Source organism: Pleurodeles waltl, chromosome 5 (genome assembly GCF_031143425.1).
Source record: "Pleurodeles waltl isolate 20211129_DDA chromosome 5, aPleWal1.hap1.20221129, whole genome shotgun sequence".
NCBI lineage: Eukaryota > Metazoa > Chordata > Amphibia > Caudata > Salamandridae > Pleurodeles > Pleurodeles waltl.
In genome coordinates, this window is record NC_090444.1 from 980,434,334 (window position 1) to 980,456,316 (window position 21,983).

Here is a 21,983-nt window from a genome sequence, read left to right on the forward strand (position 1 = left end):
ACATACCTGAGGTCCTCAAACTGAGCAGGGAGTACAGGAAGCAGGGAGGTACACTACAGGCTATAGTTTGTCCAAATAGAGAACCGGTGATCAGAAGGGTGGAAACCTCGAGGAGTGCCTGCAGGCTAGAGTACGCACTGAATGGAGGTGAAGAAGGATCCATATCTGAAGAAGATAACCTAGTGTGTTTGGAATCCATACACAGAAGATACAGAATGGCGTTCATACTCCTTCTTACATTGACATTGGTTAAACTTGATGCCAGATGCTGCCAAACTCTGTGGCATAATTCAGAGACAAAACACGCATCATGGGTACTTGTTAGCAACTGACAAAGGAGCCTCCTAGAAAGGCTTACATCATGTTATTTTGCTAGATGCATGGGTTTCAAGAAAGAAAAAAAAAATAGGGAACAAGTGCAAAATTTAAGTATAGTAGAGGTATAAACAGCCTTTACTGTACAGAGAGGATATCACTTCTCAAGTATGCAGTTAATATGGTACCCAGACACAGCAAAACTGGGGCAACACCATTCAGAGGACTTGCCTTCATTGCTCACAGGATATTTGTATCAATGTTCATGATCCTCAGACTAATATTGCCCTGATAATACAGGTGGTGATCCATATCAACGGGCATGCTGGGATTTTCAATAACTGGTAGAAATCTGTCCTAGTCCTACTCATCCCAGTAACTGACTACTTCCAATCTGAATATCCGCTTCAATGGGCAACAGAGCCAGTCTAATACCTAGCAGGGATACGGACGAATTCTGGAGGACAAATTGGGGAAGGGCCACGGTCTGCATGGAGGAGTGGATACCAGGGTGGTTCAGACTACCCCTCTCTGTAGCGGGAAGGATTGCCATTGCCAAAAATGATCATCCTCCCCAAGTTCCTCTATCTGTTTATCAACATTCCCATCCCACTCACAAGACATTTACTCAAGCATCTTGACCTAACTTGGTGGCCCTGATGTGGGCTGGCAAACAGCCAAGTGTAGCGTGGAAAATGCCGACTGTACCCTTCCATCAGGACGTATTAGGTGCCCCTGACATGGAATTATATTTTTATTGTATACTGACCACCATGCCATATTTGACAGTCAGACGTCTTTTTGCTGAAGTGGAAATGGTAGCATGCAAGCTATAGGCGTGGGATTGGTTACAACAAGGAGCACAAGCACCTTGTCTTTACATGGCCATCATACCTTTGGCCAGGAACCCTACACTCTCCATGATGAATGACGAGGGTACCTGTTTGTGTGCCCGCCGACTGGACTGAGCCTCAACAGGTCTGGGTGACCTTTATCTTGAGGAGCAGTTCCTCGAGTCACAAAGCATAATGGATAACCCATTGCATACGACCCTGGATATCCTACTGTATCATCAGCTCCACACTGCCCTTTGCGTTTGCACTGCGCCTCCCCTCTAAACAATGCATGCCCTGGACAACAGACTCACAAACTGGTCTTCACAAAGACTTCTAACTCTACGCTATGCAGAAATGCAAGGGAACTCTAAGGCCTTATTTTTCTTCTTCCCCACTTTTGTATTTATTTTTTTAAAAAACGAATATGAATATATATATATATGGAGTACTCGGATGGATTTGGTCAGGTGATTTGTGGCTACCTAAACCTTCTTAGGAATGTCTGCCCATGTAGCATTATGCAAAATAATATGACATTTATATTATAAACATATGTAGGAACTTGACAATGAATATATATGTTCGTTTTTATTTCTAAACTATATGGAGATCACGTTATAAATAATTTCTAGTTTTAAATTGTACGAGTGATCAATACAAAACACACAGTTGGGACTTAAATGTACATAAATGTGCAAAAGATTACCTTTGAATATTTATAGGACACATTAGATCCTCTTCTACAGCACTTGCTTATCCTTTGAATCACATTTTCTCTAAAACATAAAGAAAACATTAAAAATTTAAACAAACATAAAATACTCTTCCTCACATCATTTTGCACAGAATTTCGAGTACCTCTTTTTAGTGCCCGCTAGTGAACACAAAAGAAAAGACGGAAAAAATAGGGAATCCAAAATAGCATCATTGTTCATTTCTAGGAAATAGAAAGAATTTAACCTGAAAAGACATACAAAAGTCCTTGTAATAATTTAAACAACTTGGTGACTATGAAGAGTTAATAAATTCAGCAAGACTTCATGAATGTATGTAAGCACACTTTACAAAGGGTGCAAGATTTAGAAAGAAAGATACTGAATACATGACTTTATTGTGTTAGCTCATGATATTCTTAATGGTCACCATTTGTATGTGTAAGAGAATAAGAGGAGTGTGTGAGGTTATGAAAGAGTATCAATAAGTATGAATCTGATCGTGTTTTTGAGAGTGTATCGCCAAGTAGGAGAAGAACAGCTATAAACCCTTATAGCTTTACAAAAGTGTACAGCTAGTCGTGAAGTGAATAGTGCCATATGGACATTTGTACTGCTAAGAAACTTAAAGTTTAGGGGTAATTCACGCAGATTTCTTTCTCATTGATGTTCAAAAGGAACATGGACAAGTCAATCTGTACCAGTTCCTTAGGCAACAGATACATTTATCTGAACACATTTCTGTAGCCCTCCATATTTACAGTCTGAATTTCTCCACAACCTAAAGATACACTTGCCCGTCCCTGTGTCCTTTACCTCGGTCACAAACAGGACACTCGCCTGGAAAGTGAGGTGCGCATTCTTGTGGGATGTTGGTTAGCACATTAGCAAATGTCAATGCTTTTGCAAATATGCAAATAACCTGGAATGTCTGATAATCTCATACTTGTTTTAAACAATATATCCATTAATGTATTGACCCGACCTCAGCTGTTCCATACATTGTGAGCAACAGGCCAGAATCCTCCACTGTCACTCTACGCTTGAAGTGTACATTTTCCCTCAGCTGAAAAATCTGAATTTAACAGCAATGGTAAAAGCAGAGATGGGGGCGGGTGGGGTGATGGACCATGAGAAGGAAGGTTGGTTTACAGTTGTTAGGTGGCTGTTTTGAAAGTCGGTCGGGGAGACACAAGGTGCAACGTGTAGGTATGTCTGCATTACGTTGTTCTTTTTCTAAGGACAATAAAGATATATTCATACTTAAAATTCTAAAGAAGTGTACGTTGCTGTCTAACTTCCTTCCTCTACTCTTTCTCAAGTACGACATTCAACAGTGCTACAGCAGAAAAAATTGTTAAAATGGTCTTTGCACTCTGCTCACTGTTTGATGATATTTTAAACATTTCTGCATTTCAACAATAAATGACTAACGTGCATTTAATTATTAGCCAATTCTATTGTTGCAGCGACTCGTGGCCAATTCGGTCAGTTTTAAGTTCGGGCATCATGGTGGTGTCATCAAGTTCATTCCTTGTTATTACTACGGATTCCAACAGTTTAAAGAGATAGCACAAAAGTATACCAGGCGTTGGCAGACCACTTTATAAAATGTGCGTCTTCTCATGCAATAGTGTTGCCAATGCTAGTACAGTGACTTTAAAGCGAACAAGCTTTGGCAAAGACAATAGGTCAGTGGTTGATCACCAGCCTTTTGGCTTTGGCTTACCTTGTTTGTTCTGTCATGGCGTTTGCTAAACGTATTGTTGAGGAAGCTTCTGAGTCCCAAACAGTCTAAAAAATATACAGGCTAGAGGCAAAAATATGTTTTTGGTCTCAAAAAGCACACATTACCGTAGAAGCCCCTGGCTCTGAAGGGGAACTACTCTGTGTCTGGATGCCCTCCTTGTGAAAGTGCAGCATGCTGTAACTCAGAGTGAAGGTCAGCCAATGGCTGGAGTGGGCTGGCCATTGCTCTATGATGAATGCTGGAGTGGGTGGAAGGAAAATGGGAATGACGTAACAGACTCGTGGAAGAAGTCGGGCTGAAACCCCCTAGAATTCCGTTGTACACATAATTTAAGTAACATCGAAATGTCTTGGCTAACACAAGACCTTAAAAAGCCAATCGGCCTGGCTTGTCTACCAGCCCCTGGCCTTTGCTAATGACATTTTGTAATGTTTTTGTAAACCTTGAAATCTTTATTACAAATAGAAAGAGGGGGTTGCAAAGACAGCTAAAAAAAGAGGCATGCAAAGACAGCTAAATAAAAGAGGCATGCAAAGACAGCTAAATAAAAGAGGCATTCAAAGATAGAGACAGTTGTGTAGATAGACAGACATGTGTGGACAGAGAAGGTTGCATACATAGAGAATGTTGCATAGATAGGATTGAACAGTTAGATAGGGAGACAGATAGATGGATGACCAGATAACCTACTATAATAGATAAGACCAGTTTTTAATGTCTAATTTGTTAAAGTAGCATGTGCTGGTCCCTTAATCTCAGGGATTGTGAAAATGCGGATCCCTGACTATTCTGCCCAGTCAAACTTAAACAGTCCAGTAAGTGATAAACTTTCTAATTTCAAGGTTAGAAAAACAGGGTTCACAGAAAATAATATTTTCTCTCTGATCTTTCTGGTAGGGAATCTACCTAACTGCAGATACCACAACGGGTGAATGTTTTGCACTGGATCCAGAAACTTTTTTCAGTAGTACCTCTGTGCGCCAGTAGGTGATGTTCTGCAGCTCTGCACTGACGCCATTCCACTCTGGAAATGATGTGTAGGGCCCATATACAGGAGTGACTCCCAAGTGCTAATGTCAGTTGCTTTTGAGGCTGTCCACGGCCCCGGATGCAGAGACCAAACGGTAAATTGGCTTTGACCAGTGTTCAGATTACTAGCCTTGGGATCGTATTAATGGGTAGAATCCAATTCACAAAATGGGATGGCCGGTGAGGAATCTGCAGTCGGACAGAGTCTCTACCTGAACGAGTGTTACCAAAAGTAAGTAACTTTTAATCTAATAAAGTCTTCTAACCACAGATTTTTTTCACCTTTTGAATAAAACCAGAGGAGTACCTATTGGGAGGTGGGTCTGTGAACTAGTTCAAAGCAAGAAGTCATCTAGGACTGAGTGGGCGAAATGCTCCTCTTTGTGAACCTGGTTGTTCAGACAATAGTGCTTCGTGAAGATATAGAGGAACATCCACGTAGCCACCTGGCAGATGTCCAGGACAGGAACTCCATGTGCCAATGCAATATCATCGGCTTTGGCTCCAGGGGAATGAGCTTGCAATCCTTCCTGAGGCTGCTTTTTCACCAATGCCTAGCAGATCTTGATGCACATTTTGATGCAGTGGGAAATGGTCCTTTTCTGCACGGCATTGCCTTTTCTTTGCTCCAGTGAACCCTACAAAGAGTTGATCGTCCACCCTGTATTGTGTGGTATGATCAATGTAAAAGCTCAGCACTCTTCTGGGGTCCAAGCGATGGAATCTCTCCTCCTCCTTAGAGGGGTGAGGAGGAGTATAGAACGACAGCAGGGTGATGGTCTGGCTGACATGAAACAGTATCACAACTTTAGACAAGACTGATGCACGCATCCACAGAACCAGTTTGTCTGGAAAGACGGTGGTGTAAGGTGGATTGACAGAGAGCCTGCAGCTCGCTCACTTGCCATGCTGATGTTATAGTGACGAGGAACATCATCCTGGGAGCAAGAAACAACTAAGGTTAGAGCTGTGAGGCAGTTCAAAGGGAGAACACATCAAATACATTGGGACCAAGTTAAGGTCCCACTTTGGCATGACAGAAGAAGGAACTAAGTGGTGGAGACCTTTAAAAAATGCATCATGATTGGTAATTTAAAGAATGAGGGCTGGTCTGGAACCTGCAAAAAGGTCAAACAAGCCAAAAGGTATCCCTTACATGTGCCCAAGGAAAGCATTGCTGGGGAGAGACAAATCACACAGAATGACAGATAACTTGGCCCGGAGGTGGCCAATCTTGTGTGTGTCACACTAAAGTACAGATTTGTCCCAAAGACAGGCGTGTAAATTTTTTGATGATGATAGCCACTTCTGGGGGAGAGTTGAAGGGGTTCAGCTGTCACTGCTGAATCTCCATGCATGAAGAAGGTGACTGAAGGCCCAGGTGCAGAAAAGTGTCCTGATGCTGCAACAGCGAATCCTCCAGAATCATGCAGTCTGATGCTCAAGCCCAGGAGCTCTGGATACTAACACTGTTGGCACCCAACCAGGGTACACTAGCATGGCTTGGGACCAGTTGGTCTTGATCTTCAGAGCTCAGGGCAGAAGAGGTAGCAGTAAAGGCATGCAGGAGTACTGAGTTCCACTCTAGGCAGAACATGTCTCTAAGTGAGAGATGCCTTGAAAACTCCAACACACAGAATTGCTAACACTGCACGTTCTCGACAGTGGTGAAATAATCAACCCACGGTCCCCCTCATTTGCAGAAAAGACCTTGCACCACCTTCTGGTGTAACTGTCACTTGTGATCCACTGGTGCTGACGGCTGAGCTCATCTGTCCAGGCATTCAAAGATCCTGGCAGGTGCTTTACTTGGAAAATCCCTTGATGGTCTGGCCATTTCCAAGGGTGTAGTGCCTCTTGACACAGGGTCCAGGACCCCACACCGCCTTGCCTGTTGCAATACCACATAGCAGTGGTGCCTACAAACACATGCACCATCCTCCTTTGATGGGCAGGAGGAAGGAAGGCTTTAAACTCCAAGAGGATGTACCTCCACTCCATGAGGTTGAGAAGGAGTTGGGCCTCTGCTGGAGACCTCTGATCTTCATTTCTCCCAGATGGCCGTCCCAACAAAGAAGGGATGGATCGGTCACTACTGTCAACTCTGGTAGAGAGAGGGCCCTGCCACTGATCCAATCTCTGTCCAGTAACCAACAGTGCAGATCTTTTGCAGTCACCTCCGATCTGGATGTGGTCTGAGGTCTTCTTGATGATGGGCCCACTGAGATTTCAGATCCCACTGCACATCCCACATATGATACCTGGCATGTTTGAGAAGCAAGATGCAGGAAGCCATCAGTCCAAGTAGCATCAGAGAAAACCTCAGTAAACCCAGAGCAGAGGCTGAAAGATTGTGACTATAGCCTGAATATCCTGGACTCTCACTTCCAGGGAAAAGGCATGAAACCGAACCATGTTCATAATGGCTCTAATACATTGGAGCGCCAGAGAAGGACTCAGGGACATTGATCATGAACCTAAGAGATAACACGAGTTTTGCCATAGTATGAAGATGGTTGACAACTGCTCGGTGCAAGCCCCCCATCAACAGCTAGACGTCGAGGTAAGGAAAGACTGGAACCACCAGCCTCAGAGGTGCACTGGTGAAACCAAAGTGAAGCAGAGCCAACTGAAAATGCTCTTGTCCCACCACCAACCACAGGTAGTGCTGATGGACTTGCAAGACTGGTCTATGGAAATATGCCTCCAGCAGGTCTAACGCCACCATCCAATCTCCAGGGACAGTGGCAGCCAAGACCTGGTCCAGTATGAGCATCTACAATATTTTCTTATGTAGGAAAGAGATGAGGATGCAGTTCTAAAATAAGATTAAAGCCTCCATCCGTCTTTGGCACCAGGAAAGTAGAGGGAGTAACAAGCACAACCTACCTCTGCTGCAAGGCACCCTGTTGAAGCCCCTTTGGCCAAAATAGCTTACACTTTTTGCCATAAGATGGACAGATTGCCCTCAATCAGTCATCTGGTGATGGTGGAAGGTGCAGTAGAGTGGCAATGAAGGGCATGGTGTACCCATTCAGGACTATCTGCAGAGCCCAAAAGTCTGATGTGATGCTTTGCCAACCCATCACGAATCTTAAGATCCTGCCTCCAACTGGTTGGCTGTACTACACTAATGGCTTGCTAAAGGGGTTTGTAAAGAGTTGCTTGCTGACTCAGGCTTTGGAAGACAAAATGTTAGGCACCTTGCGGGAGCTGAATTGTTGACAGTATGCAGTACCCCTGCTGAAGCTGTGAAAGGAACTGTAGAGTTGAAGTAGCTGGCAAGGTGGGTAGAAAAGACCAGGGAGCATACTTTGGCCATGATCTCCATGAACCGCGCCAGAGCAGATTCTAACTTGTCCCAAACAGGTGAGTCCTGTCAAAGGGAATTTCCATAAGGGACAATTGGAGATCGTCTGAAAAAACAGTTTAACGCAGCCATGCATTGCAACTAATGGCAGTACTGCTGCCAAAGGCTTGCGTAACTGAACCACTTGTGTTCAAGCCATGACGAGAGTGAACTTGGCTGTTACGATCGTCCTATATGGCTTGGGTCAGAACAGATCAGAGGTCTTCTAAGACACCAAAGAGCGTGGGAAGAGAGACCCATGACAAAACTCTCATTTACAGACCTGGGGACCAAGCTGGAAGAAGAAAATACCCTCTTCCCCAAGGTCACTACTCATTCGGACTCCCAATGGGTGGGAAGGGTGAAGCAGGGCAATTAGTCAGAAGGGTATTCGGGTTGGTCAGATTTCTAGACACCTGCACCGGCAAGCTTTCAGGGGAGTGGTGCAGACACAAAAATACAGGATCACTCAGGGCAGGGCTGTGGCTTCTTGCAATCTTGCACCTGACTGGGGGCCAGAGCAAGGTTTGGCCCAGGCTCCTAAGAGGATATTGTAAGTGCCCCATTAAAGTGCAAGCAGGACTTAGAAGATGTTTGCCCCAGCTCGAACATTTCTGTTAAGACACTGGTTCTGACCTCTAAGATGGGGAGCTGGAGGTCAAGAACTATGGCTACCCTACGCATGACCTTTGCGTAAGAAGTACTGTCCTCAGTGGCAGGACTCTGGGATGAAGTAAGTCCTGACTCAGGCGAAGTGTCAAGGCCACTGGCTTCCTGAAGGTCATCATACCAAGTTTATTCATGGTATTGTAGCCATACTTCAACACCTGCATCATAATCGCTCTCCGAATCCATACCAAATATGGCATGCAAGGTAGGAATAATTTCTTGTGGAGGTGTCACATCAAGTGGGGGAGGTGCAGTTTTGACGGAAGTCATGTATGGCTTCGGGGCAGGTTGTAGCGGTGCAGACTCAAAATCAGAGAGCACAATGGGTACCTTATTCTTCAGTGCTGATGAATTCAGCATCATGTCGAGGGTATGGGAACCAGGAAGTGGCATGGAGCTTGGCACCACAGTGTCAGTCCAGTAGCCGGAGGAGGCCCAGTGGTGGACCCGGAGGGTCCGACTGGTGCAGTGCGTGAACCTGGCAGTTTTGTCCCATATAGTAGGCATGACGACTCGTTTGGGCCCGTTGGCGCAACAAAGGGAGTTGGTAAGCATCAGAAGAGTTGGAGCGCGGCCTTGTGGAACTCTTCGATCTACCTAAGTGTCTCCGACAGACAGGGAAACTCAGGTTGTGCGAGGACAAGTTGCAGGAGGAGCTCAGAGGTTGACTGACTTCGGAGTGAGATCCAGAAGCATGACTATGCCCTCAGATCATCTCAAAAGAATGGAAGTAGTGCAAAGGGGCTGAGTCCCACATATTTTTTATGTTTTTCCTTTAACATCCCTGAAGACTTGGAGCTCACTTTTGACTAATCCCAGGAATGATTCCTGCGACTTCTGGACCGAAAACAGGATCAAGACCAACCCTTCAACTTAGATTGGTCTCGTTTTAGAGTCTTCCAGCCCCTGGCGACAGAATTTTGCTCTGCAGACTCATATGGCTTCTGAGTTCATCAACTTGCAGTCACTGCAGTCCTTAGAGTCGTGGCTAGACCACAGGTAAGCCTGATGATTATCTGTCAGAGACATTTGTTTGCAACAAGGTTTGAAACCTGCTGTTTTGGGAGGGGACATTTGCCTAGCACATTGTAAAAATGTTGGTTTTAAAACTGCCTCAAAGAGACGAGGGTTAGCTTGAAATGTGAGTCAGGTAGCACTGAAAGGAACAGACATGAGTGCTTGGCAGTGGCACCTGAATGGCCCTGCATATCATTCCAGGAGTGGAACAGTACTGCGCCACCTACCAGCACACCGAGGTACTACTGACAAAAATTTCTAGATTCAATCTGATACCTGAGGAACATGCAAAAGGTGTGAAATCTGCGGTTAGATATCTCTATCAGAAAAAGAAAAACCTGCAGATTCTTCCTTTCCTAGCAAGCAATAAACTGCATACAATTCAGGCTGGAAAAAAATAAGAATGCAGTCAACTAATCTCTAGAAAAAGTGATGGGTTCAACACCGCTAGGGGGTTTGTAAAAAACAAAAAGGGTGAGACCTCAGGAAAGATGCACACATTCAAGTCCAACCCCTGTCATTAGGGTCACCACGTTCCTGGCCTTGGCTTTCTGTAACTACTGATTCATTTTGGGCGTTGTAATTTTATTTATTCTAACTGAACCAATTACACTTGCATATGTTCACTCATTTGCAAGTTAGCTCACTTACTTTGTCACTCATTTGCACTTGCACTCGCTCAGGGTTGCTTGCTCCTTATTTATTCTCTGATATTGACACTTACATTTGAAAGGCCCCGTAAAATAAGTCTTATTCAACATGGGATTTCTAAAATCATTTTGAAGAGGTGTGGCTCAGTTTTAATATATCCCTGTGTTTATCCTTTATTTCAATCCGGAAAGGTGTACTGCACCACCTACTGGCACACCAAGGTACTGTTGACAAAAGTTTTCAGATTCAGTTTGACACCTCAGGAATATTCAAAAGGTGTGAAATCTGTGTTTAGACATCTCCATCAGAAGAACGACCTGCAGATTCTTCCTTTCTAAGCAAGCAATAAACTGCATACAATTCAGACTGGAAAAAAATAAAGCAGTCAACTAACCTCCAGACAAAGAGAGAGGTTCTACATTGCTAGGGGAATTGCAAAAAAAAAGGTGCGAACTCAGGAAAAATTCACACATTTAAGTCCAAACCCCCTCATCAGGCTCACCACGATTCAGTCCTTGGCTTTCTCTAACTACTGATTCATTTTGGGCATAGTAATCTTATTTATTCTATTTTAACCAATTACACTTGCATATGTTCACTTATTTGCATAGCTCACTTACTTTGTCAGTCATTCACACTTGCACTCACTCAGGGTTGCTTGCTCCTTGTTTATTCTCTGGTATTGACACTTACATTGGAAAGGCCCTGTAAAATAAGTCTTATTCAACATGGGATTTCTAAAATCATTTTGAAGAGGTGTGGCTCAGTTTTAACATGTCCCTGTGTTTATCCTTTATTTCAATCTGGAAAGGTGACTATTAGTAAAGGGCTTCTGATGATCATCTATGAGAGGACCACAGCAAAAAAGTCAGAATCACAAGAGGGCCGTTTTAGAGGTCCATTAACTGTCAAAGCCAAAATGTCTCATAACAAATTTTGTTGCATCTTGCCGACCACTCCCATTGTCTTGTATTGTTACTGTAAAGGACGTTTGCATTTTGTAAGATCACATGTAAACATTCTCCAATACTGCCTTATGTTAACAGAAAAGCAAATAATAAAGAGACTAGCTTGTGAAAGAAAGTTCATCACAGTCATCTTACCGCCTCTCTTTTTTGTACAACAAAAGAACAATCAGGCAAGCAGTTAGAACCACAAGAAGCAAACTAAGGACAGCACCAACAGCTCTGCTTCTTCCAGACAAACTTTTCTCGTCCTGATCACCGCTGTCTGACTGATGATCTATGCCATCCGACGTCTCAGTCCTGTTAAAGTGAAAACAAACATTAGAGCTTTAGAAGTTTAGTCAGTAACATATGCACATAAACATGCACAAAAGAAGATACCAGACTCATGTGTGATGGAGAAACAAATTCCAATATGATTTCAATAACCCTTAGGTGCATACTGTAAAATTGTTTCAATTGGAAATACAGAACAAGTTACTTACCTTCAGTAACACTTTTTCTGGTAGAGGCTATCTAAATGCAGATTCCTCCCCTTTTGAATATTCCCCAGGCATGGGGCTGGATCCAATAACTTGTCAGAAGTACCTCAGTGACATGCGACTCCAACAGACACCATTCACTTCCAAAAATGACATGTGGGGCCTATATAGGCTCCATCCCTGAGTCAGACTGTTCGCACCCCCAGACACAGAGTCCCAAGAGCAAATTGGTTGTGACCACTTTGCAGATTCCAAGACTTGGGATCTTATTAATGAATACAGTCCAAAGACAGACCTGGGAGGATGGGAGGGTCGTGAGGACTCTGCAGCTAAATAGAGTCCCTACCAGAAATACCATTATAGAAGGTAAGTAACTTACTCTTCTGATAGAGATTTCTAGTTACAGAGTCTTCACCTTTTCGATAGATACCAAAATAGCACCTATTTAGAGGGAAATCTGTGAATGGATTCAAACCAGAAAGTCCTGCAGGACTGAGCAGGCGAAATGCCCCTCTCTGAGAACCAGACTGTACATACAACAATCCTTTGTGAATATAAAGAGGGATATACACATAGGTGCCTGGCAGATGTCTAGGATAGGGGCTCCACGTGCCAATGCAGTGGTAAAAACTGAGGCCCTGGTAGAATGAGCATGCAGTCCTTCCGGAGGCTGCTTTTTGACCAGTGCGTAGGAGATCTTAATGAGGGTACAATCCCGCCTGAAAAGGTTCTCTTCTACACTGCCTTACCTTTTTCACTCCAGGAGACACCACAAAGAGCTGATTGTCCACCGAGACTCCTTTGTAAGATCAATGTAAAAGCTGAGCGCTCTTTTGGGGTCCCAGCAATGGAGTCTCTCTTCTTTGAAAGGGTGAGGTGGAGCATAAAACGTTGGTAGGGCAATAGCTTGACTGACGTGGAACAGTCACAACATTTGGTAGAAATTATGCTGATTTCCACAGAACCAGTTTGTCTGGGAAGAAGGTAGAGTAAAGTGAATTGACAGAGTTTCAAGCTCATTCATTTGCTGTCCCAAGCTGAAGGTGATGAGGAACATAGTCTTAACGGTAAGACCTCGTAAGGGACAGCTGTGAAGCAGCTTGAACGGAGCACACAAGATAATTAGGGACCAGGTTAAAGTCCCACTGAGGCATTACAAAGGGACGAGGAGGAAACATATGTTTTGACACTTTAAAAACAAATCGCTGGTGACCTGACCAAAGAGGGCTGATCTGGCAACTGTGAGAAGGCCGATAGGCAGATAACTTGGCCTGGGGAAGTCAATATGGCATGTGCAGCATCAAACCACAAACTGGTCCCAACGACAGGCACAGTTTTATTCAAGGCATGCCTTGCTGCTGAGATGACATCAACCACCTCCGGAGGAAGGTCAAAGGTGTTCAGCTATCGCCGCTCAATCTCCAAGCATGAAGGTGAAAACTTTAAAGGATCAAGGTGCAGACCCCTGCCATTTTGCTGCCTATAGTAGGTCCTCCCAGACGGCAGTCTGATCAGAGGACAGGTGCTCAAACCTAGGAGCTCTGGATACCATACTTTGTGTGCTCAATCCAGGGCCTTTTGGATGGCTTGGGCCTGGTCTGGCCTGATCATCTTCAGAAATTGGAGCAGAAGAGGTGGCAGCAGGAAGGCATAGACGAGTCCCAACCTTGGAGACTCAGACGTGCAGAATTGCTGACACTGCATGTTCTCGGCGGTGGCGAAAAGATCAAGTCAAGAATGTCCCCACTCGCAGAAGAGACCTTGCTCCGCTTCCAGATGCAATTGCCACTTGTGAGCCGATATGTGCTGACGAGTGAATTTGTCCATCCTAGCATTCAAAGAACCTGCCAGGTGGTTCACCACCAGGAAGATCCCTTGGTGGACCAACCCTTTCCAGAGGTGCACTGCCTCTCTGCACAGGGTCAGTGACCCTACCCAGCCCTGTTTGTTGCAGTACTACATGCCTGTGGAGTAATCAATGAGCACCTATACTAGCCTCCTCTTGATGGATGGAAGACAGACATTCAGCTCCAGGCAGTTGTTTTGGAGACATGACTCCACCTGACACCAGAGGCCTTTGATCTCCAACTCACCCAGATGACAGCCACAACTCAGAAGTAATGCATGTGTTGCCACTGTAAGCTCTGGGTGGGGAAGGAAGCGGGCTCTGCAGCTGTTCACAATTCAGCAACCACCACTGCAAGTCTTTTGCAGTCTTCTCTGAAATTCGAGCATGGTCAAAGAGATCCCCTTGATATTGGGCCCACCAAGACTCCAGATCACACTGCAGAACCTGCATATGTCACCTGGCATGCTTGACTAGCAAGATGCAGAAGGCCATCAGTCCCAGCAGCCTAAGAGTCAACCTCAATAAAACCCAGGACCGAGAATGAAAGATCAGGATCATAGATTGAATGTCTTGTACTCCCTTTCCAGGCGCAAAGGCACAAAACTGAACCATGTCCAGAAAAGATCTAATAAGGGGAACACAGATCTAGAATAGGACAAAAGACTCTGTCCTCCTTGGACACCGGAAAGTAGCAACAGTAACAACCACATACTAGTTCTCCCACTTGCAAGCTCTTGACAGCCAAAAGGGATTGCACTTCCTGCCACAAAATTGAGAGCTGGTCTTCTGTCATTCACTGCGAAGAACGTGCAGCAGGCACGGGTAAGGCGTATCACCTGCGAACATGCTGTAGGCCACACCTGTTTGATGTCATTACCTGCTAACCCAGTAAGAATTTGTGGTTTCTGTCACCCACTGGGTGGCTCAGCTTCTATAAGGGCACTCTAAAGAGGTTTGGCAGATAGGGCTCCAGAGGAAGGGGTATACTGAGCAGCCCTATGCCCTGTGGCCGCAGGGTTCGTGGGTGCTGTGGCCTCGAGACAAAACTGCTGGGTTTCCTATGGAGGTTGGACAGGATGGTAGTACCGTGCAACTCTACAAAAGACGCGAAAGGAGTGGCTGGACCAGTAGGTTTGGTGAGGTGGGGCAGACTCGCCCAGAGAGCAAGCTGTAGGAGCAAGCTGTAGCCTGCTTTATTTAACATGCTTTAGAGCAGATTCAGAGTTGTCTTCAAACAGGCGACTCCCGTCAAAGGACAGGTCCATCAGGGAGGACAGGACATTGCGGGAGAATCCAGTCGATCACAGCCATGCATGTCAGTGAATGGCAACACTGGTGCCAATGGCCCGCCTGACGGAATTGGTGGTGTCCAAGCCACAAGGCATCATGAACTTAACAGCATCAACAGTACTGTCTTGGATTGCCTGAGCGAGAACAGGTCATAGATCTTCTGGCACAGCAAGAAGGATCTGTGCCACTAAGTCCCAATGGGTGTAGTAATACAGTCCTAACTAGCAGCTGAGGTTAAGCGATCAGAGTGCCAGACTGGGGGAAGAAAACAAACGTTTCCCAAATGTCTCATCCTGGTTTGCTGTTGGGGGGAATGGTTGGGAAAGTTTTGGTGTTATACCAGCTTGTGGAAGGGAGCACCACTACACCTTTGGGGGAAAGGTGCTGCAAGAGAAAAGCAATGTCACCGGGAGAAGGGTGATGGCACCTGTTAATTGTCGATTGACTGGATGACCAGAAAAAGGTTTGGTCTGCACCCCCAATAAGGTATCAGTCAACGCCTCATTAAATGGAAAAAGGGGTCAGAAGATGTTTGCCTGAGTTGCAGGACTTCTATTAAAACATTAGTCTTAACCTCCAAGATGGGGGAGCTTGGGGTCAAATATTTCAGCCACCCTATGCTTAATCAAGGGAAAGTAAGCGTATTCCTCTATGACCGGTCCAGGGGTTGGAGATGGCCCGTTTTCTGGGGAGGTATCGATACCACTAAATAACTTTCTGTAAGTCAACACACCAATCATCATCCTAGTAAAGTTGAGCGAACTCATCACCCGGGTCATAGTCAGACTATGTACCAAAAAGGGATTGTAGTGTGTGTGTTCTCCCTTGTGGAGGCAGTATTTCAGGTGGGGAGAAGGGTCACCTTGGTTGGTGTCGGGCACAACTTTAGTCAAAGTCGTACCAGCATTGATCTGGCATTGGAAAGAACAATTGGAACCTCCTCCGGTGCGGATAGAGTCAGCATCAGTATTGAAGTTCTTTGGCCAGGCCTAGGTCCTGGTACCGGAAGAGCGGTCGGAAGTTGAATGGAGTCACAATGAATTTCGAGGGTCCCACTGGTGCTGAGGGCAAACTTGCCAGCAGTAGCCAGATGGAGGGCCTCTCAGTCCACTTGGAGCCCGCATGCATGCCAGAGGAAATTGGCAGAGATATGAAGAGCTGGAGCATAGCTATGTGGAACTCCTCAATATGATGTGACATGACTGGTAGCCCTGGAAACTCAAGTTGTGATGGAACCTGCTGTTGGATCCAGAGCAATATCAAAAGTTGCAGCACAGCCCTGGGCCCTTTCAGATGAATGTGAGTAGTGCAAAGGAGCGGGATCCCGTTTCCATTTCTTGTGCTTCTTTTTCAACTTACCAGATGATTTGGACTGTGATAAACACCAGCCTATCGAAGGACTACAGGACTTTCAGTGTGGAGCATGACTTAGAATGATCCCTGCAAGGGTTTTTCTTATGCTTGGTGATGTAAAGCTTCGCCTTGCAGTCCCTTCTGGCCTTCGGGTTCTTCGACATACAGTCGCAGCTTTCGAGTTGTGACTAGACCTTACACACCACAGGCATACCTGGTGGGAATCTGACACAGGCATTTGTTTTGAAAAAGTCCATACAGGGTTTAAAACCTACGGGGGTGTGACATCGCTTGCACACTGAAGATTTTTTTTTATAAATGTCTCAGATGCACAAAGGGCACAGACAAAAAGGAAATGATGTCAGAACGCAGGGGTGGCACCTATATAGGTCCCGCACGTCATTTCTAAAGTGGAATGGCGTCTGTGCTGAGTCGCATGGCGCCACCTGATGGAGTGCTGAGGTACTACTGAAAAGTTTATAGATCCAGTCTGACACTTGGGAAATATTGAAAAAGTGGGGAGTCTACAAATACAGACACTTTTCTGTAGTGTTGTACAGCTATTAAAGACTTGCCTAAGTCCTATCACAATTTATTTCTTTATGAAAATTGTCAGACACATAAAATCACCAAAAGATTAAGTTGATGTAGTTGTTCCATTTATGTGCAAAAGGTGGTTGATGTAACAACTTTATAACTCACCAAGACCCAAACTCTTTGTCTTCAGTGACCTAGTCTGACCTAAATTTTAAGAATATAAGGAATATATATATATATATATATAGTTATTTCAAGTAGCTATAACTTGCAGCCTAAGTTAACTATAACTCGCAACCCACCATGCACAGTTTTTTCTTCAATAATTTGACTGCAATGTTTCATTGATATTTTTATTGACGTTATAAAAGTTATCATGAGTGCTGTAATAGCTAGGGTAATTAGCAGAGCATGGTGAAGGTGCAAGTTATAGTTACCTTAGGCCGCGACTTATAGTTACTTAAAATAACTATACTGCTGAATTTCTCTGGTTTTGTGCGAGTTAATTCAGAACCTAACTATAACGTCCCAGTAACCTTTGGGGTTTATTGGAGTGAATTTCTACTTTTTCTTTGTAAAAAAAATAATTTTCATTATTATACATTAATCCAACCACTGCCGCGCACAGCCTCTGGCTTTGCGCAGGGGGGGTTGCCAGCAGGGCCTGGCCTGGGCCACTCCCTGCGGCCTATCCCCCTAACCACCTAACCACAAGCTGCACACAGTCTTTGGATATGCGCAGGGCCTGTCTCTCTGCGCATGAGGATAATTGTGAGAAGGTGTTACTGGGTATGAGAGTTGCTGTGAGAGTGTCTGTCTGGGTGTGAAATGGTCTATGTGGGTATGAGAGTGAGAGTGTGATTGTGCTCCAATAGATTAAAGATGCATTCACCTCCACAAAGGATTTCAGATCATTTTTCAATTTGGAATCGTGGAGTAAACGCACTTGCTTTGCCTTCGCCAAGCCCAGGAGTTAGGATCATTTGCCTTTCCAGAAGTGGAGCTTCAACTGGGGCACCTGCTACATTTATATTTCTAAGTGCTTCCTGTTGAAGCTTAGTTTCTGTGAAATGAGCATCATGGCCAGAATGGAAGCTCAACTGCTGTTTATCCAACAATACTCTACAGTTTTGCACAAAACGCCTATCTAACTGCAGTACTTTCTACAGGTTAGTTAGTAAGTGCTACCTCGCTGGGTGGATGGCCAGTGTGCAGGAGGAAGGACCACATTGCCTTCCTCCCCCGGCCAATTTCAGCCCAGGAGATCCCATCCCCCAGGGCCCACCTCTATTCAATGGGGGAGGGGGCAATGGGCCGAACTCAGCCCCAGGGACCCCCATCCCCCAGCCACCTCTGCTGGGTGACCCCAGGGCACCCAGTGTACAATGGGACAGTGGGGGAGCCTCAAGGACTCCGAGGTCCGATCCGGCTCTCTGTCTCCCGCGAGAGCAGACACTGCTTTTGCACACAGGGAGCTGTGTCTGCAAAAGCAATTGTTTCCTCTGTTTCGCTGCCCGTCTCTCTGCAGACCAGATCGTACTTTATTTCATCACCAGGGAGGTAGCATTTCCCAGAGCAGTGCGCCCGCATGTTGGTACCTGAGGCTTGACCACCCCCTACAATAATTAAAAGATTTTGCCACAGGGAGGTGGGGGCCGTGTGGCCACCTCCCAACATACTATTTGATTTAAGCCCTGGTGGCAGTCCCCAGGGTATAAATATGTGCAGGAGGGGGTCCCCGGGCAATCCCTGTAGGAAAGTGCCCCTTTTGACATGGTTACCCCCCAACGTTTTGCCTGGTATTGATGCGAACTTGACTTAGTGTGTGCTAAGATCCTGCTGACCAGGCTCCAGCACCAGTGCTCTTTCCCTAAACTGTACCATTGTTTCCACAACTGGCAGACAGCTAAGGCCCCTGTAAAAGGTACCAGCAGTACCAAGGGCTCTGTGACCAGGGAGGGTCCCTAAGGGTTGCAGCATAAATTGTGCCACCCGAGGGACCCCTCACCAAACACATGCACACTGCAGATTGTGTGCGTTGGTGGGGAGAAAAAGGTAAAGTCGACATGGAATCCCTCTCAGGGTGCCACGTGCACAAACTACTACCTGTGGCATAGGTACGTCACCCCTGTAGCATGCCTTACAGCCCTAAAGCAGGGTGCACTATACCACAGATGAGGACATAGCTACAAGAGCAATATGCCCCTACGGTGTCCAAATCCATTCTTAGACATTGTAAGTGCATTGTGACCATATTGAGTACATGGGCTGGGAGTTTGTCATTACAGCTCCATGATGGCTTCACTGATGTCTGAGAAGTTTGGCATCAACCATCTCAGCACAATAAACCCACACTGATGCCAGTGTTGGATTTATTGTAAAATTCATACAGAGGGAATCTTAGAGATGTCCCTTGTATTTTATCCAAGCCTTTAATGCAGGACTGACCAGTCTGCCACTAACAGACAAGTTTGACCCCATGGGGTGAGAGCCTTTGTGCTCTCTGGGGTCAGATACAAAGCCTGCTCTGGGTGGACCCCTGGATACAGCCCCACTTTCGGCTGCAGGTCCGGCGGGAAAATTAGGTAAAACAATGAAGAGTGACTACTGCAGCTAGGACCACCCATAAGGTGTCCAGAGCTGAAGTGACGCATTCCTTGCAAAATCCTCCATCTTGGTTTGGAGGAAAAGGACCAATAGGGATAGGAATGTGCCCCCTCCCCAAAAGGAGTGGGAAAAGGAAAGGTGCAGCCACCCTCAGGGATAGTAGCTATTGGCTACTGCCCGCCCTCTGACCCCCTGAACGTTGCACACCAGATTCCTGGCGACTTCAAAAAGAAAGAAAAAGGACTGTAAAGCAGACTCCCCAGTAGTGAAGACTCCAGATGACAAATGACTTGGCCCCAGCCCTACCGGCCTGACTGCAGGATCAAGACTCTTGCTCCAAAAAGGCGAAGCATCCTGCAGGACCAGTGACCTCTACAAACCCCGAGAGGAATGCCGTCCCAGCAGAGGACCAAGAACCCCGAGGACAGCTGCCCTGTCCAGAAAAAAAACTCTAAAAAGGACCCCAGAGCAGCCACAGATCCGCAAGCCTTGCCCACTCTGCACCAGACACCCACGGCCCGAGTCCAGGTGGCCCACGGTCCAGAGAAGGTCCCCAGGCAATTCTGGCCTCGAGTCCACCCTGGGTTGACCTCTCCTGGCCAGTATATTGAGACCTGCAGCCTGAATTCCGAGGTACCCCCTGACCACAACTGGATTCAACAAAGATTCCCGACGCCCAAGGAGACCTCTGCACCCGCAGACCCCCAGGTCTCAGAGAATCCAACTGACGGTCCAGCAGTGTCCAGCAGGTATCTCCCCTGCTTGTCCAGCCTTTGGTTTCCCAGAAACTACACCCTGGACCCAGCCTGCAGCATCTTTTGTGATCCCCGGGGTCCCCCCCCATTGAAGAGCATTGGGCGCCCAGCTCCGTGTATGCAACCTGAACCCGGCTGTTCCTGTGCCGCTGAGGGTGTGTGTTTGGTGTGATCTATGCCCCCCCCCCGACCCCTGGTGTTGACCTAACCCCCCTTGCACCCCAGGCCTGTGCCCTAGAACTGCGGGTACTTACCTGCAATCTGCTTTCTACCGAGCAATCCAGTCCTCATAGGATTCCATTGCAAACCCAATGTCAACTTTAACCGCTGCACCCAGCTGGGCCGTTTTGCTGGTGGTGCACTTTTGGGGTCAGTCTAAACTTGACCTGTGGACATTCTAACCCCTTAAGCCTGGAACCGTAAGCTGTGTACTTACCTGTTAACTGTGCTAATACTCCCCACACCCCCAGGACTCTTTTGACTCCTATGAAAATCTGCAGTGTCAACTTTTGAAATTGAAAAGTGTTACTTACTTGTAAACTGCTTTATCTTAAAAAAACAAAGTACATTTGATACATACGCTTCATGCCTATTTACAACTGTACTTACCTGCAACAATGATCTACTGATTCTAGTAAAAGTAAAAAATATATAATTTTGCTATATAAAAACAATTGGCCTGGAGTTAGTATTTGAGTGTGTGCCTCATTTTCTTGACTGTGTGTGTAAAACAAACTATTTGCACTACCCTCTGATAAGATTAAGTGCTCGACCACACTACCACAAAAAGCATTAGTATTATCCACTTTAGTCTGTGGGGAACCCCTGGACTCTGCGCACACTATACCTCATTTTGATATAGTGTATACGGAACAGGCTTCCTATATCCCCCTCCCTTATTTTTAATATGCCTCCGGGACCTGGCCCACCCGTGGGCTTTAGTAAAACAAGCGCAGGAGACCATGCTAGGTTTTTTGTTTTTAATTTTTGCACCTAATTCATGGCCCATAGACCCTAGGCCGAATTGTACTGTTGTAGCTTGCAGGTCCAGGGTTCTATAACAATGGCAAACAGGAGAGATCACAGGGGAAAATCCCTGCTGTGGCCCCACCTCATTAGCGTCAATGGTGAGGAGATTGCAGCATTGTTCATTGAGAATTAGGGGCCAGAATATAAAACATTAACTCAATTCATTATACTCATCGCCATCATATTCCGTCCAGAAGAACGAGCAGATAGCTCTACTCCAAGGATTCAAACATCTTGGTAGCATTTAGAAAGACTGCTACTGCATTGAGGCTCGGTTCTAAGCGGACGATAAAAGTGATCAGAGTGCTCAGGTTGTGTAATATGGAAAGTGACATAGAATAAAACCAGACTGATCGAGCAGTATCACACCTGATAATACTGATAGAAGACAATTCACTAGGATCTTGGTTAGGATCTTACGGTTGGTACTGTAGGGTAAAACAGGTCTATAGAAGGCACATCGTGGAGGGAGTTTATTCAGTTTGAGAAGTGATATCAGTGTCATGCTCAAGGTAGGAGGGCGCGTGTCCACGCCTGTCACTTCCTCAAACACTGCCACATGGTGTGGTGATAAAATGTCCACATACTCCTTCTATGTCTTGTATGTGAGACCATCACTTTCCAGAACCTTACAGGTTCTCATGCCCTGTTTTTTTAATGACTTTGATCTTAGCTAGCAATGTTAGTTCATCTGGCTGCCGATGGTGTTCAGCCCCCAAATATACTAATGCTGTATCGTCAAGACAGATGTTGGTCGACTAAAGGATTGTGTGAGTCGAAAGTGTAA

The 21,983-nt window shown here is 45.7% G+C and overlaps 1 protein-coding gene across 1 annotated transcript in view; it reads right to left on the reverse strand.

Moving 5' to 3' along the window:
* The window catches only part of IGF2R (insulin like growth factor 2 receptor), a 1,086,527-nt gene that overhangs the window by 14,037 nt on the left and 1,050,507 nt on the right, over nucleotides 1-21,983 (reverse strand). The window contains exons 46-47 of the mRNA XM_069235138.1: nucleotides 11,433-11,594; nucleotides 1,858-1,927 (exon numbers count right to left, since the gene is read on the reverse strand). Of these exons, the coding sequence (XP_069091239.1) occupies nucleotides 1,858-1,927; nucleotides 11,433-11,594 (232 nt within the window). The remainder of the gene's footprint in view (nucleotides 1-1,857; nucleotides 1,928-11,432; nucleotides 11,595-21,983) is intronic.